We start from the raw sequence: 12,387 nt of genomic DNA on the forward strand, positions 1-12,387 counted from the left end.
CTTAGTTATTATATATATAGGCAGAGAGTGCATTCAGTTCCACTGCAATGCAAATATGCAATATGTCCTGTGTGCTAAAGCTAAATCCCTGGGTGGTTTTTGACGGGTTCAAGACAATGTGAAACTCAGCAGTCCAGAGACAACACATAATCCCAAAAGAGTGAGTAACCCCAGTTTTTTCTAGCCACAACACATGCAGGTTGGCTCTGAGTGAGACTTTTGAGTATTGCTAAGTCAGCTTTTGGTAGCCTTGCCTTGAAGGCAAACAGTAACCTTGCAACACAGTTTTGATAACATTTGCTTTGAACAATGCAAAAAGTTATGTAAAAACCTTCCAGTGTGTAAGATTTACGGCTCTAGAAAGGCATTTCTTCGTGGCCACCATAGTTTCTCCTCCACACTAAGAATGAGAGAGCAAGGTGCTAAGAGACACCCTCAACCACAGCTCATCAGAGTTCTCTTTTGGGGTGGTCCTGGTACAAACATTATGATGCCGTGTAACATGATATCAAACATGATTTAAAGAAACCAAAAATAAATGGGCATTTTGGCCTGTAACCATGCCATGGACTATAGATGACATTTTTATCTATTTCTAAACACATAAATTAATAACCCCAATCCCAGAAATTCAGTTTTCAACAGTGTCTTCAGTCCTGAGAATCACAGACATATTTGCTACTGCACAGTCATCCAATGTATTGTGTGACCTCACTTCTAAAATTTCTTCCCCATTTGCTGTAATGGAGTTAATATCAACCCATAATGTACCCATAATTAACTCTGTGAAGCAAATTGAATTTTGCAAGTTAATTACTGCACAAACCACATCTGGTTTCCATCATGCACTTCCCGACCAGCAGTTTTACCTTTTTACTTGCCTTGTTGAATGTCTGACCAGTCAGCACACACACACACAAATGAAAGATAGCGTTGGTAGTTGATGCAGCTATAAATTGTACAAATGTTTTTATGAGTAAGGGACTTTTATCAGATCTGAAACTATCACACGCATTATCTTCAAAGAGTGCAAACAAACCGAGCAGTCGAAGAGGCTTTGTAAAATATTCTCTTCACTTTAGTTATTTTACATTGGTGAATGCTGATTTAATTATTTTGGGCAGCTTTTACAAGGTGTTGATGTTCATGCACTTCCATGTTTGTGCTCTGGGCTCAGTATCTTCACTTCCAGGAAATTAATCTGATTCATTTTCAAGATCAGAGGCAGAAGTGTGGGATGCATCCTATTTGCTTTGCTCTAGTGCTGCTGGGAAGACATAAATCAGACATCTGACCTCACCTGGCTTTATGAACACACAAGATGTGTTTGCTGACATAGTGAAGTGTGAGTATTTTGTCTCACTAAATAAACTATATGTCAAACTGTGTAGTGACAATGAAGAAAAGAATTTAAGTATTTATTTTGGTAGGGGTAAAAGAGTTGCTATAAGCAGCTGACAACTGAAAAGCGCTATGGTACATTTAGCAAAAAAGTCTTTTTGAAAGAAGTATGTAAGAAAACTCAGTTTGGGGATTATAGTGTACAAATCACTGCCCATATACTACCATGGGTTTGGTTGGGTTTTGGCACCCTATTCTGCTAGAAGTAGCTATGAAAGAATAGGTACACTGTGGTCATAAAGGGATGGACATGGTCAGTAATAATACTTAGGTAGGCTGTGGCATTTAAACCAGTGGTTCTCAACTGGTCTGGCTTCGGGACCCACCATCACCCCTAAAGGACAAGCCGTGACCCAAATTGAGGAAAATTTTCAACTTCTCAAATTTATTTAATGAAAAGATGGTGCAGTTTGGTGGGTGTCTATTAACATTACAAGGCTTTATCGCTACCTACTGTGGCGATTGTGAATAGACGGCACTCCGCGGCATAAAAAATCCACTTCAAAATAAAAGCACAGGATTTTGTTCTTAACATTTTTTTCCCAGGCAAAGGCCCGCAACCCACTGAGAACGGGTCCGCGACCCAAAAGTGGGTCGCGACCCACCAGTTGAGAATCACTGATTTAAACAATATTTAGTTGGTACTATTTAGTTTCTCATGTGCATCTATCTCACTGAAATGCAGTATATTTTAAGTTTTGCTGCACCTGATTGAAGACTGGCCATTATAAATAGACACCACAAGTAAAGCAATGCTTTTGAAATGTCATATTTTTACTTTGTTTAACCCATTTCAGCAATACTTCTACTTGCTTGCTAGGGGCTACAATGATTACCTTTATTTTTTGTCTGTGTTGCATTGCGGCAATACAGCAAACCAATCAAATCTCTGAAACTGTGTATAGTTTTCAAGGCTCAGTGCAGTGTGTTTATCTGCAGATGTCTGCATGTAGAGGAGTGAGAAGCATTGAGGAGATCAGTACAAATAAGAAAAAAGTTGGAGTGGGGTTGCAATTTGTGGCTAATTAAAACTGAGAGCTGTGCCCTTCACCACCCCACAGTGTTTTCTCCTCCCTCTGCCTCTGTCTATTTCAATAATGTATAAGAGATAGTTTCACCAGTTGCACCAGCAAATTGCATGCAGTGCTTCAAGCTTAATATAATAGCAGGAATATTTACTGTCACAGCGATGTAAAGACTTTGGACAGTGACTACTAATGTAATCCAATGATGATGATGATAACGATGGTTTTAGGACTAGAAACTGTCATTGTCTATATTTGTTCACATAGCATCAATCGACATCAAACATGATACATGCTGGAGTTTTGAGGAGACAAAGCATCCTTTTCGTCACACAGGTGTCCTTCTCAGCAATGCCCATTTTGGTGACTCCGTTAAACTGAATGTACCACAGTGGGAGCAAAGCCACAGGATGAAACGCAATGGTATGTCAGTAGCAATTAAACATTGTTAAAAGCATGTGGCAGAGAGCATGTTTGTGTCTTTGCCACACTTTTACCAAATGATGCACATATATAAAGCCAGACAACTGTCTGGATAAATTAATAAACTGTAATTTTAGTCTGTATCAGGAAACAACTACAATGAGCACACATTTGTTGTGCTGCATGCCTGAAAAACCTGGAGCTTATACATAATTTAGACTGCTGTGGATGCTGTGTGTGTCCTGTGTGTTTGTTTTGTTTTGTGTGCTTGACATGGAGCCGTTTAGGTGAAGCTCTGACAAAGGCTAAACTAAACTTGGACTTTCCCTGAAGGGATTCTTCCCTGATGGCAGATGCTGTCTTCTTCATATAAATACAGGGCAACTGAGCCAAATACCTACCCGGTGTTGTAAACAAGACCCTGTGTGTTTGTGTGCGCAGACATTTCAGAAGGATTATTTCCAAGAACGTGAGGAGAGAGTATATGCTGTAAAAATGGTTGGCAAGAGTTAACAAGAAAGTCCAAATCACTGGCATTCATTTCTTGGGATGTTTTGTATAAGCATAAGCATGTATAAGCTAACTAGGCAATGGCAGTGTTGATTTTCTTCATACTTCACAAAAGTGTGGTCCCCACAGGTGATGGTCAGAAAGGTGGTCCCCTTTCCGAATGAAAACCAGTATCAGGGTTTGGGTTATGGCTAACCACAATGAAGTGACTAGAACGTCCTGGGAAGGATATCCGCACAAACAGTGTGTGTGTGTGTGTGTGTGTGTGTGTGTGTGTGTGTGTAAGGAAAGAAGATGTTGACATTAACTGACAAAACCATTTATTACCTATAACAAAAAAGGTCACAGTATCACCACAGCTCCTCCCTACCACCCACCTACCCCATGCTCAGATCCAGGAGGTGTCAATCAATGAACCCCAGCTCCCTCCACAAACCAGAAAGCCTTTCTGGCACAAAGCCTGGAAGGCAAGCTTTTCCCAATATCTGATTATGTATATCTGTCACACTGTGTACAGAGAGACAAACATAGACAGATATGGAGTGCAACAGGAAATTGAGAGCTCAACATAATAAACCCTCAACATGATTAATGTGATGCTTGCTATAATTGATGTTTAATCTTTTCATTGATATGCATATGCAGTGTGTGTGTGTGTGTGTGTTTAACCCTGGTAATTGACATAAAGCTTGTGTTCCAAATGTCAAACCATGAAATAAAAAGCAGAGTGCTATTTGTTTCTAAAGGTTTACATGTTTCCTGTAAAAACAGGTAGATAGGGAGGAACTTATCATGGATATTGATTGGAGTTTGCAGTAGCTAATAAGTCTGCATCACAGCCTCACTACTATGCATTGCAGTTCGAGCTATAATCAGCATCTACCTTCTAGTCAACACGGCCAGTCCAGGGACCGAACACAACCTTCAAAACCAGCGGTTGCTAGTTTGACAGGGCTTTCTTGCCAGGTTTGGTTCTTGGCATCCCAGGACTCAGTTTGGTTAGCTGCACAGCTGAAAGGATTGTGAAGCTTGAACTCTTTACTTCTTTGTCCGTTGTGGGGAAGCTTTGGTGGGGAATCCACTGTAGCACCCAAGGCCCTATGGAGAGTAGAAACAACAGGAATAATTGGAAAAAGATATGGGGTTGGCAGGAGGCGTGCAGAATACAAGAACTAAAGAGGAGCAGAAGGTTAGTAGGGTATTTATAGGGATGTCGGAAGTGGTATGGTTGAGGTTTGGTCTTGCTCCAGAAAACTCTGCTGATAGCTTCAATTCAGACTAAAAGTTTTGAGTGAAGCTTGACAAAATGAAACCGACTACTGCGATAATGCAAAATAATAGAATTAAATGCAATCTCTTGAACAACAGATCTCTGTCCTCTAAAGTTGTATTAGTAAATGAAATAATATCAGATTATAATATTGATTTGTTTCATCTAACTGAAACCTGGCTGGTTATAAAGAATATGCTTGCTATAAATCCTAAAGCTAAACTAAATTATAAATCATTTGAAAGCTTTGTTCTTAGTTTTTCACACCAAACCATTTAACCTGGGTTAGAGCAAGCGACTAGCTAACATGTGGTGCAGGGAAGGCTTGAGTGGTCGTCGGAGGACAACTGCAGTGACGACAATGGACTGTCCTTGAATTGCCTTTTCTCTCTTTCTGATGATGTAGAGGAGCTGGGATATGGACCATAGAAGAGACTGTGTAGATGCTTGCTGGACTATTTTCCTTTTCAGGAAGTGGGGCCTCAGGCACAGACGCATCAAAGAAGTTTTCGGCTTCTGCTGTTTGGTCTGCTGGCGTGGGTCGATGGAAATTTTGAATATACTGATCCTGATTTCATCCAAATAATTAATCAACAATTTATGGGAAGGTCGGAAGGGAGGATCATCAGGTTCACAGTAGGGCTAGAGCCGATACACACATACCATTGTGGCTGAAAAACATCTGTCAGAATTGGGCCGTTCCAAAACTTGGCAGGAAGACACTGTGAAACAGGAAAATGCTTTTGCAAAGTACAGAATAAGAATGTGTAATAAGAAAGGAAGGCAACACATCTGCAGAGAGAAACATCACAACATCTGCTGTTATTGTCTCTCTCTATGAATCATGTGTGCTGGAATGCACTGCATCCACATGCAGATTTAATATGATGTGCATCTTGAAACATGCACCATGCCAATTGACTTTTTGACTCTGCCACTTTCTTTAATAATAGATTGGTCTATAAAATGCCAAAATAGTACATAAAAGTCTGTTTCCAGTTTCACAGAACCCAAAGTGACGCAACCAAAAGTCCAAAACTCAGGAAAACAGAAACCCAGAAAACCATCAAATATTCACATCCGCAAAGCTGGAAACAGATATCACAAACCAGGATATATTTGTTTGTTCCTCTGGATATCTAGAAAGTAACTAAACCTCCAAGCGGGAACAGTATCAACATATAACACTGTTGCTATCTCTGCTGAAATTGAATTCACTGAAGTCCCCAGAAGGATTACCCTTCATCGCCTGATTGGCTGGAAACTGATGCAATAAATGGAACAGTCATCAAGATTATATCATCACACAGCGAGTGGGCATACGGAGAAAATAAATAGTGAGCAAGCCAGTACTCCAGAGGAGAAAAACACTGATTTATTTGTGTGTGTTCCCCAGAGAAGCTCATAGGGGAAATGATTCTCTGGCCATCACTGTGGACGGGAAGATCTGTAGCATAATAAACTGAGAGTGAGTGTTTGTTTTTTATTGCATTAAAGCTATGACCTTAAATTAGATGTGAACTGATGTTTATAGCCCATTAAGGATGAAGGGTGTAGGTTTACATATTTAAAACCTGCATATTTACTACTTATGATGAATTAACTACAAATGTATCTGAAATAATTGTGTTAATATTGAGATGAATATTGACAACCTATCCTGTCCTGAGTTATTCATGCCAGCATCACAGTAGGAATAATAGCTGGCTCTACTGGAGGCATTGAGATGATTCTCCAGGACTTTACACAGAGATTCAAGCTCCTGTTGAGTTATATACATACCATACCAAGGCAAGAGGAAGCTGGCTATCTTTTGAGAAGTTGAGATTTCTCTTTTATATTTATGTGGAGGCGGGTATAACGAAGCAATCTCAGCGGATTTCACTTCCCTGATCAAGGGAATTATGTATGCTAAATAGCAGACGCCAGAAACAACTCAAAGGGTATTTCAGAATGACATTTACTACTGTATTACAGCTGCTTTGTCCTAAATTATCAGGTCCGTCTCCTACTCCCTGAAAACACAAAGAAACATTTTGCAGTTCATGGGTGAACACCGGAGGAACATACGTTGAGCAATCACGTTGTGGAGTTCGCTCCGTCTGTTGTGGCACTGAGCAGTTACGTTTCTGTATCTGAACTGACTCTATGGACCTAACACCGGACCACGGCTGCACAGAAACTAGGGCCTCTACCATTAAAAATGCAATATATGGTTGGGGAACACACACCTGATCTCCAAGAGGTTTTGAACAGTTTGTTTGGGCCAAAACTATTTAAACTCTATATTCAAAACCTAATTTCACATACATCTGTATATGAATAATGCGAAAAAGTGTAGTATAATTGAAACCGCTCGGTAGGTACTGTTCATTAACTGTTTTAGCAACGTATTAGGCAATTTCAGCATTACGTAAATACTTTGCAGAATCTACAGGGTAGGCAGGAGTATAGCACTCATCTGCTTCATCTTCAAATCTCGTGGCCAAATCATTCCAATTGAACATTTCATAATCCGCTCTAGTGAATAGAATTGGATGAGACATTGGTGAGTGTATGGACGAAGGCATATTTTGACATAGCCAACAGTTACTGAGATTACGATCGCGAGCATAATCAAACATTAGACTGAGGGCCGAATTTGTTTTTTGCACTAGAGTTTGAGAAACTTCACCTGTACCTCTATCACGCCTTGTTGTTTTAGGTTTGGCTGCCTCAAGTGTATTTATGGAAGAAAAATGACCAGCATAGAGAAACCTATCACCTTCATCTGTTTTTTCCTCATCAGAGGTTTTACAGCTGTGCGCTACAATTTACAATCTGGGTCCAATTGCAGTTTGGTGAAACACCACAGCTCCAGAGGTTTAATCATAGATATTGTAGGTGTGAATGTTATCCTTCATTAACCTGGACGCACTCAACTCCGTCTTAATCAGAGCTTTATCATGCGTTTTCCACGACCACTTACCTTGGGAGAAAATCAAGGGGTGAGCAACATAACAATCATTCTCATCACATCTGTCAATTGGACATTCAAACACAATAGGATTAACAGGTTGTTTAGTTCGTAAGAGAGCGGGAAATACAAATGTATCAGTCTTTTCAAGCACTTTTCCTTTAGGTTCTCTTGTAGCAACATCATCAACTTGTGTTTTTGTTATGTCAAGACTCAAGTTGCTGCAGCTTCGACAGGAACCTGTCAAACTGTTCTCGCGTTCAGAGTCGAGCTTAGTGTTGGCCTTTTCAAGAACACTCAGCAAAGAACGCCCCTCCTTTTGGGGTGAGGGGTCAATGACACCGACTGTGTCCTCAGCAGGAGAGCCTCCCTGCTCTTTGCTTTGCGGAGTCGGAGAGCCATCCCGCTCTCCACGATCCAGAAAGCCCCGATCAGCTCCTTGTCCAAGCCTGGACAGTAGGAGGAAGACGAAAAGTAACCTCCCGGTTACTCGCCAGGGTTCAGCAGTCTTTCGCCAGCGGTTGGTGGAGCCAACCTGCACCTTGTGGCGTGAACCCATTCTGCTCTGCCCTCGACTTTTAGGGCAGTCCTAGTTGTCAGCAACACCTGGTAGGGACCTTTCCACCTGGGAGACAAAGACACTTTTTCCAGACATTTGATTAATATAAAATCTCCTTCCTTAAAAGGATGAACTGGTTCCTCAGAGGGCTTTGGGAGTCTGTCAGCTACCTGAAAATGATATTTTCTCAAAATTTCAGTTAGTCTTTTTACATATTTAATCATAAACTCATTTTTGTGTGGTGTCAAAGGGGTACTTATCCCTGTGGACATTGGTTTCCCCATTAACACCTCATGAGGACTTAGTCCTGTTGTTGCGCTTGGTGCGCTTCGGATGGAATACAACACAATAGGCAGTGCATCAGGCCATTTTAGGCCTGTTGTCAGCACTGTTTTGGTCAACCGATCTTTGATAGTTGCATTCATTCTCTCTCATTCTCTCGATAGAAAAGCGGGACCTCTGTCACTATCTATTCCCTGTGGCACTCCAAACCTGGGGATCACCTCTTTTAGCAGACACTTAACAACTATTCGAGCGTCTTCTTTCCTTGTCGCGAAAGCCTCAACCCATTTTGAGAATCGATCTGTCACAACTAACAAATATTTGTAGCCTTGACAACTTGGCATATGTACAAAGTCTATTTGCATTGTGAACGAATAACATAATTTATCACTCTATCTCTTCCCGAATGTGTTGGTCCATGTGCCACACGTGCCAAGACATGTAGGAGAGCTCTTGGGCAAACTGGTCGCCCATCCAGGTGGACCACAAGCCAGACTCCGATCATATATATGTTGATATATATATATATATATATATATATAATATATAATATATATATATTATATATATATATATATACCGTATATATTCATTAATTATATACACTCATATTCTTATAACACAAATGTTTAAGTGTACATAGACTGCTCTCCAGTGGTCACAGTTGGGAACTGCAACATTGTGTTCAATTATTGGCTATTAGTGTCAATATATTATATATTATGTACATACAAGTGATTATTGATGTGGTTATGACCAACCACCACAGTATCATCACCAGTAGTATTAGTACTTTGTAATTATAAAGATGTTTCAGTTTCCTGACCTGTTAAAGACGTAAATGATGCATCCAAAATAACAAGGACTGGTCTCCGGACTAGAAGCAAGCCTTAATCTTAGTTAAAGATTCAATTAATATTTCAATTAGAGTTGGTTCAGTCCATGGCCACGGGTGTGCGTTTCATGAACAGTAACTTCACTCTTTTCCAACCTGCTCATCAGTGATCCAAATTTAAAGTCACACGGGGAAATGAGGTCCAGGTTAAGCAACACCGAAGTTACTCTTTAATAGATTTCAATTAATTACTATTGAGAGACTCCCAGTGATCAAAAATGAGATGTGATCACAATGTGCCATGGCATGCATTTCTTTCATGAGTTATCTTGGTATAAACTCACTTCAGTGTAGAGCGCTGTATTCCTCTAGTATAACTTTGTGTGTCATCACTTTGTACACAAACCCTTTTCAACCACTCAGTGGCAGTATTGTGTCATGTTGAACCCTCTCTCTCTCTCTCTCTCTCTCTCTGTCTCTCTGCCCTAAGTATTTCAGTTTCCTCACAGACACAAACAGGTATCCAGGCTAGAGGGAGGTGGTGCTATTGCGCACAAGGCGCTAACCCAGCGCAAACTGCAGTATAACTGCATGCGTATTCTCCGACCAGTTGTTATTGTTAAATGTCCAGGAGAGAGTTGAGCGCCGGGCGACCTTTTCGACTTTAACACGTCTACAGTATTTCCAATGATGCTCTTTTGAAGTCTGAAGTCTTTGAAGTCTGCGCGCTGCGACGGATCAGTTGTGGAGTCGCCAGCAGTGCGCTTCAGCTTGACGCAAGACCCACGATTTGGAGGACTGATCGCATCGTTGCTGTTGTTGTTGTTTTTTAAAGACTGCTGCCTATTAGCATGCATTTTTCACAGTTGGATTTCTTCTTTTGAACTGCACTTGGAGTTGTTTACATTGGGGAATTTGGGGTTTCTCTAACATGGGGGAAAGCGTGCGTATCGGGTAGATATGTTTTCGCTCTGGGGAAGTTTAGCTCTGCGTCCGCTCTCCTAAACTCTCATCTTTCCATTTGAATTATTATTCTTGTAAACTGCAAGAGGTTTGAACGACAGTGGGAAATGTCCAGCGATCGGAAACCACGTATTTGTCTCATGACAAAAGGGGAGAACGGGTATGGATTTCACTTGCATGGCGAGAAAGGAAAGAGCGGACAATTCATCCGCAAAGTGGAGCCCGGCTCCCCTGCAGAAGCGTCTGGATTGCGCGCTGGGGACCGTGTGGTTGCAGTGAATGGGGTTAACGTGGAGAAAGAGACACACCACGAGGCAAGTGCATTCATATTTGCAGTTCTGAATTATGTCACAGGACGTGCTTTAGTTGCCCTGGCAGTGGTAGATCAACAGGTCACACCGGCTGGTACATGCATCCTGACTCAGCGTGCCAGTAATCAAGCCATCCAGGCACCCACGCCACCTTATGAGTTATTCCAGAATATGGAAACTTTTATTTTTAACTTCTTATCCCTTTCAGACTGTCCACATGAAACCAAGTGTTGCTTTTATCATAAGCCTGCCTTTGGCACAGTTGCTTTTTCTAATCACATGATTTATTTCATGTGACTAACCTGCACAGTCCCTTTGTTTGGAAAGAAGGTTTGCACTGCTGACAGATGACAGAATGAGAAGACCGGGTGAATGCTTACATGTCAAGTCCTGTAAATGCCTAGAACTTTCTAAATGTTTCAGTCACTGCAGATAAACTGTTGTTTGCATGTGGTCTCGATTCACTCAGGTAGAGACAGCAGGCTCAGACAGTCATTTTCCCAAGATTACAGACACAAAGGAACATCAGCACAAATGACCTCTGTGTATATTAGGTTTCTCTGTAACCTTGTTGCAGGGGAGATAAAAAACAAACCTGCTGATTATTGTGTTTGAAGCTTACAGAACAATTCTGCTGCCCTCGTGTTTTTAATTTTGGTTACCACAAAGGATGATGGGGCATCATTTTCCCATCAGCGGCTTTTGTTTGTCAGATAATGATGTTTGCCTACATCTTAGTTGTTAGAGACCACCTCTTCCCTGTCGAGTATGTTGAGAGATGGTTCTACAAAATAAATTGCATATAAATCAGTGATATGAGAGCGGAACAGTTTTCTAGCACCCGTTTTTCATCAAATGTTTTGTTTTGTCCCACAGTCAGAACCAAAATATTCATTTTTCTAGTATTTTCAGGCAACGGTTTACCACATCTTAGAGGCTGGAGCCATCAAATGTTTGGTATTTATGTTTGACAAACTACTTCAGCAATAAATCACCACTCTGATAGGCACATCATTGACTGGATGCTCAAGAGACTAATTAACCAATTAATGTTCTTTTTAATGTGATTGGACTGTTTGTTTTATAGATGCACTCTGTGATGTTTTTCTGCAGTAAAAATGTGGAGTTACTGTGCATTGACACTACAACAACAACCAAGTTTAATACCATCCTGCTCCATCTCCTAGGTGGTACAGCGGATCAAAGCTGTGGACAATGAGACCAGGTTGCTCGTGGTGGACCTTGAAGCGTATGAGAGACTGCGCAACCTGCGCCTCACAGTCACAGAGGACATGGCCGTCCCTGGGATCGGACCTGCTTCTTCTTTCGTTCCTCCAGCTTCTCCCTCCCGTTCACCATCCTCGGTCCCATCCACCCCCAGAAAGAAGCGGGAAAACGGCTCGGTGTCCAAGCAGCCGGTCGTGCTGAGCGGCCAGGTGCAGAAGCCCACCAGGAGGTCACCATCTAAAGCTGCAAAGAAGGTAAGTTGGGCTTCCACCATGGCAGGACATGTGTGATTAAGAGTAATAGCAAAATCATTGTTATCATCATCACCATCATCTTTCTCGACTTACAGAGTGTAAAAGTATGTAATGTGCACTCTTGCACATTGCAGATTTGGTTCTCTGTAATGCTTTTGTTGGTTCAACTTAGTGATTTCTATCTCCTGCTGAAATGTATCTCTTTATTCTGTGAGCTCCCAACCACCTGTCTGGTGTTAAAGTTAAACTGAGGTAGGCTTTCAGGCTTACAAACCTCAAATGTAAATCTGTCAGACTAGCATTCTTATATTTAAGTTTTTTGGGGGGCTGCAACTAACAATTATTTTTTGTTGGTTATCATCATGATTACC

General features: G+C 41.2%; 1 protein-coding gene across 1 annotated transcript in view; it reads left to right on the plus strand.

The window, feature by feature from the left end:
- The first annotated feature begins 9,783 nt into the window (after positions 1–9,783).
- LOC104934337 (Na(+)/H(+) exchange regulatory cofactor NHE-RF2) overlaps positions 9,784–12,387 on the plus strand; it is a 28,160-nt gene continuing 25,556 nt past the window's right edge. The window contains exons 1-2 of the mRNA XM_010749974.3: positions 9,784–10,538; positions 11,723–12,016. Coding sequence (XP_010748276.2) covers positions 10,332–10,538; positions 11,723–12,016 — 501 coding nt within the window. The 5' untranslated portion in view covers positions 9,784–10,331. The remainder of the gene's footprint in view (positions 10,539–11,722; positions 12,017–12,387) is intronic.

The sequence above is a fragment of the Larimichthys crocea genome, chromosome XII, assembly GCF_000972845.2.
Source record: "Larimichthys crocea isolate SSNF chromosome XII, L_crocea_2.0, whole genome shotgun sequence".
Classification (NCBI taxonomy): Eukaryota; Metazoa; Chordata; class Actinopteri; family Sciaenidae; genus Larimichthys; species Larimichthys crocea.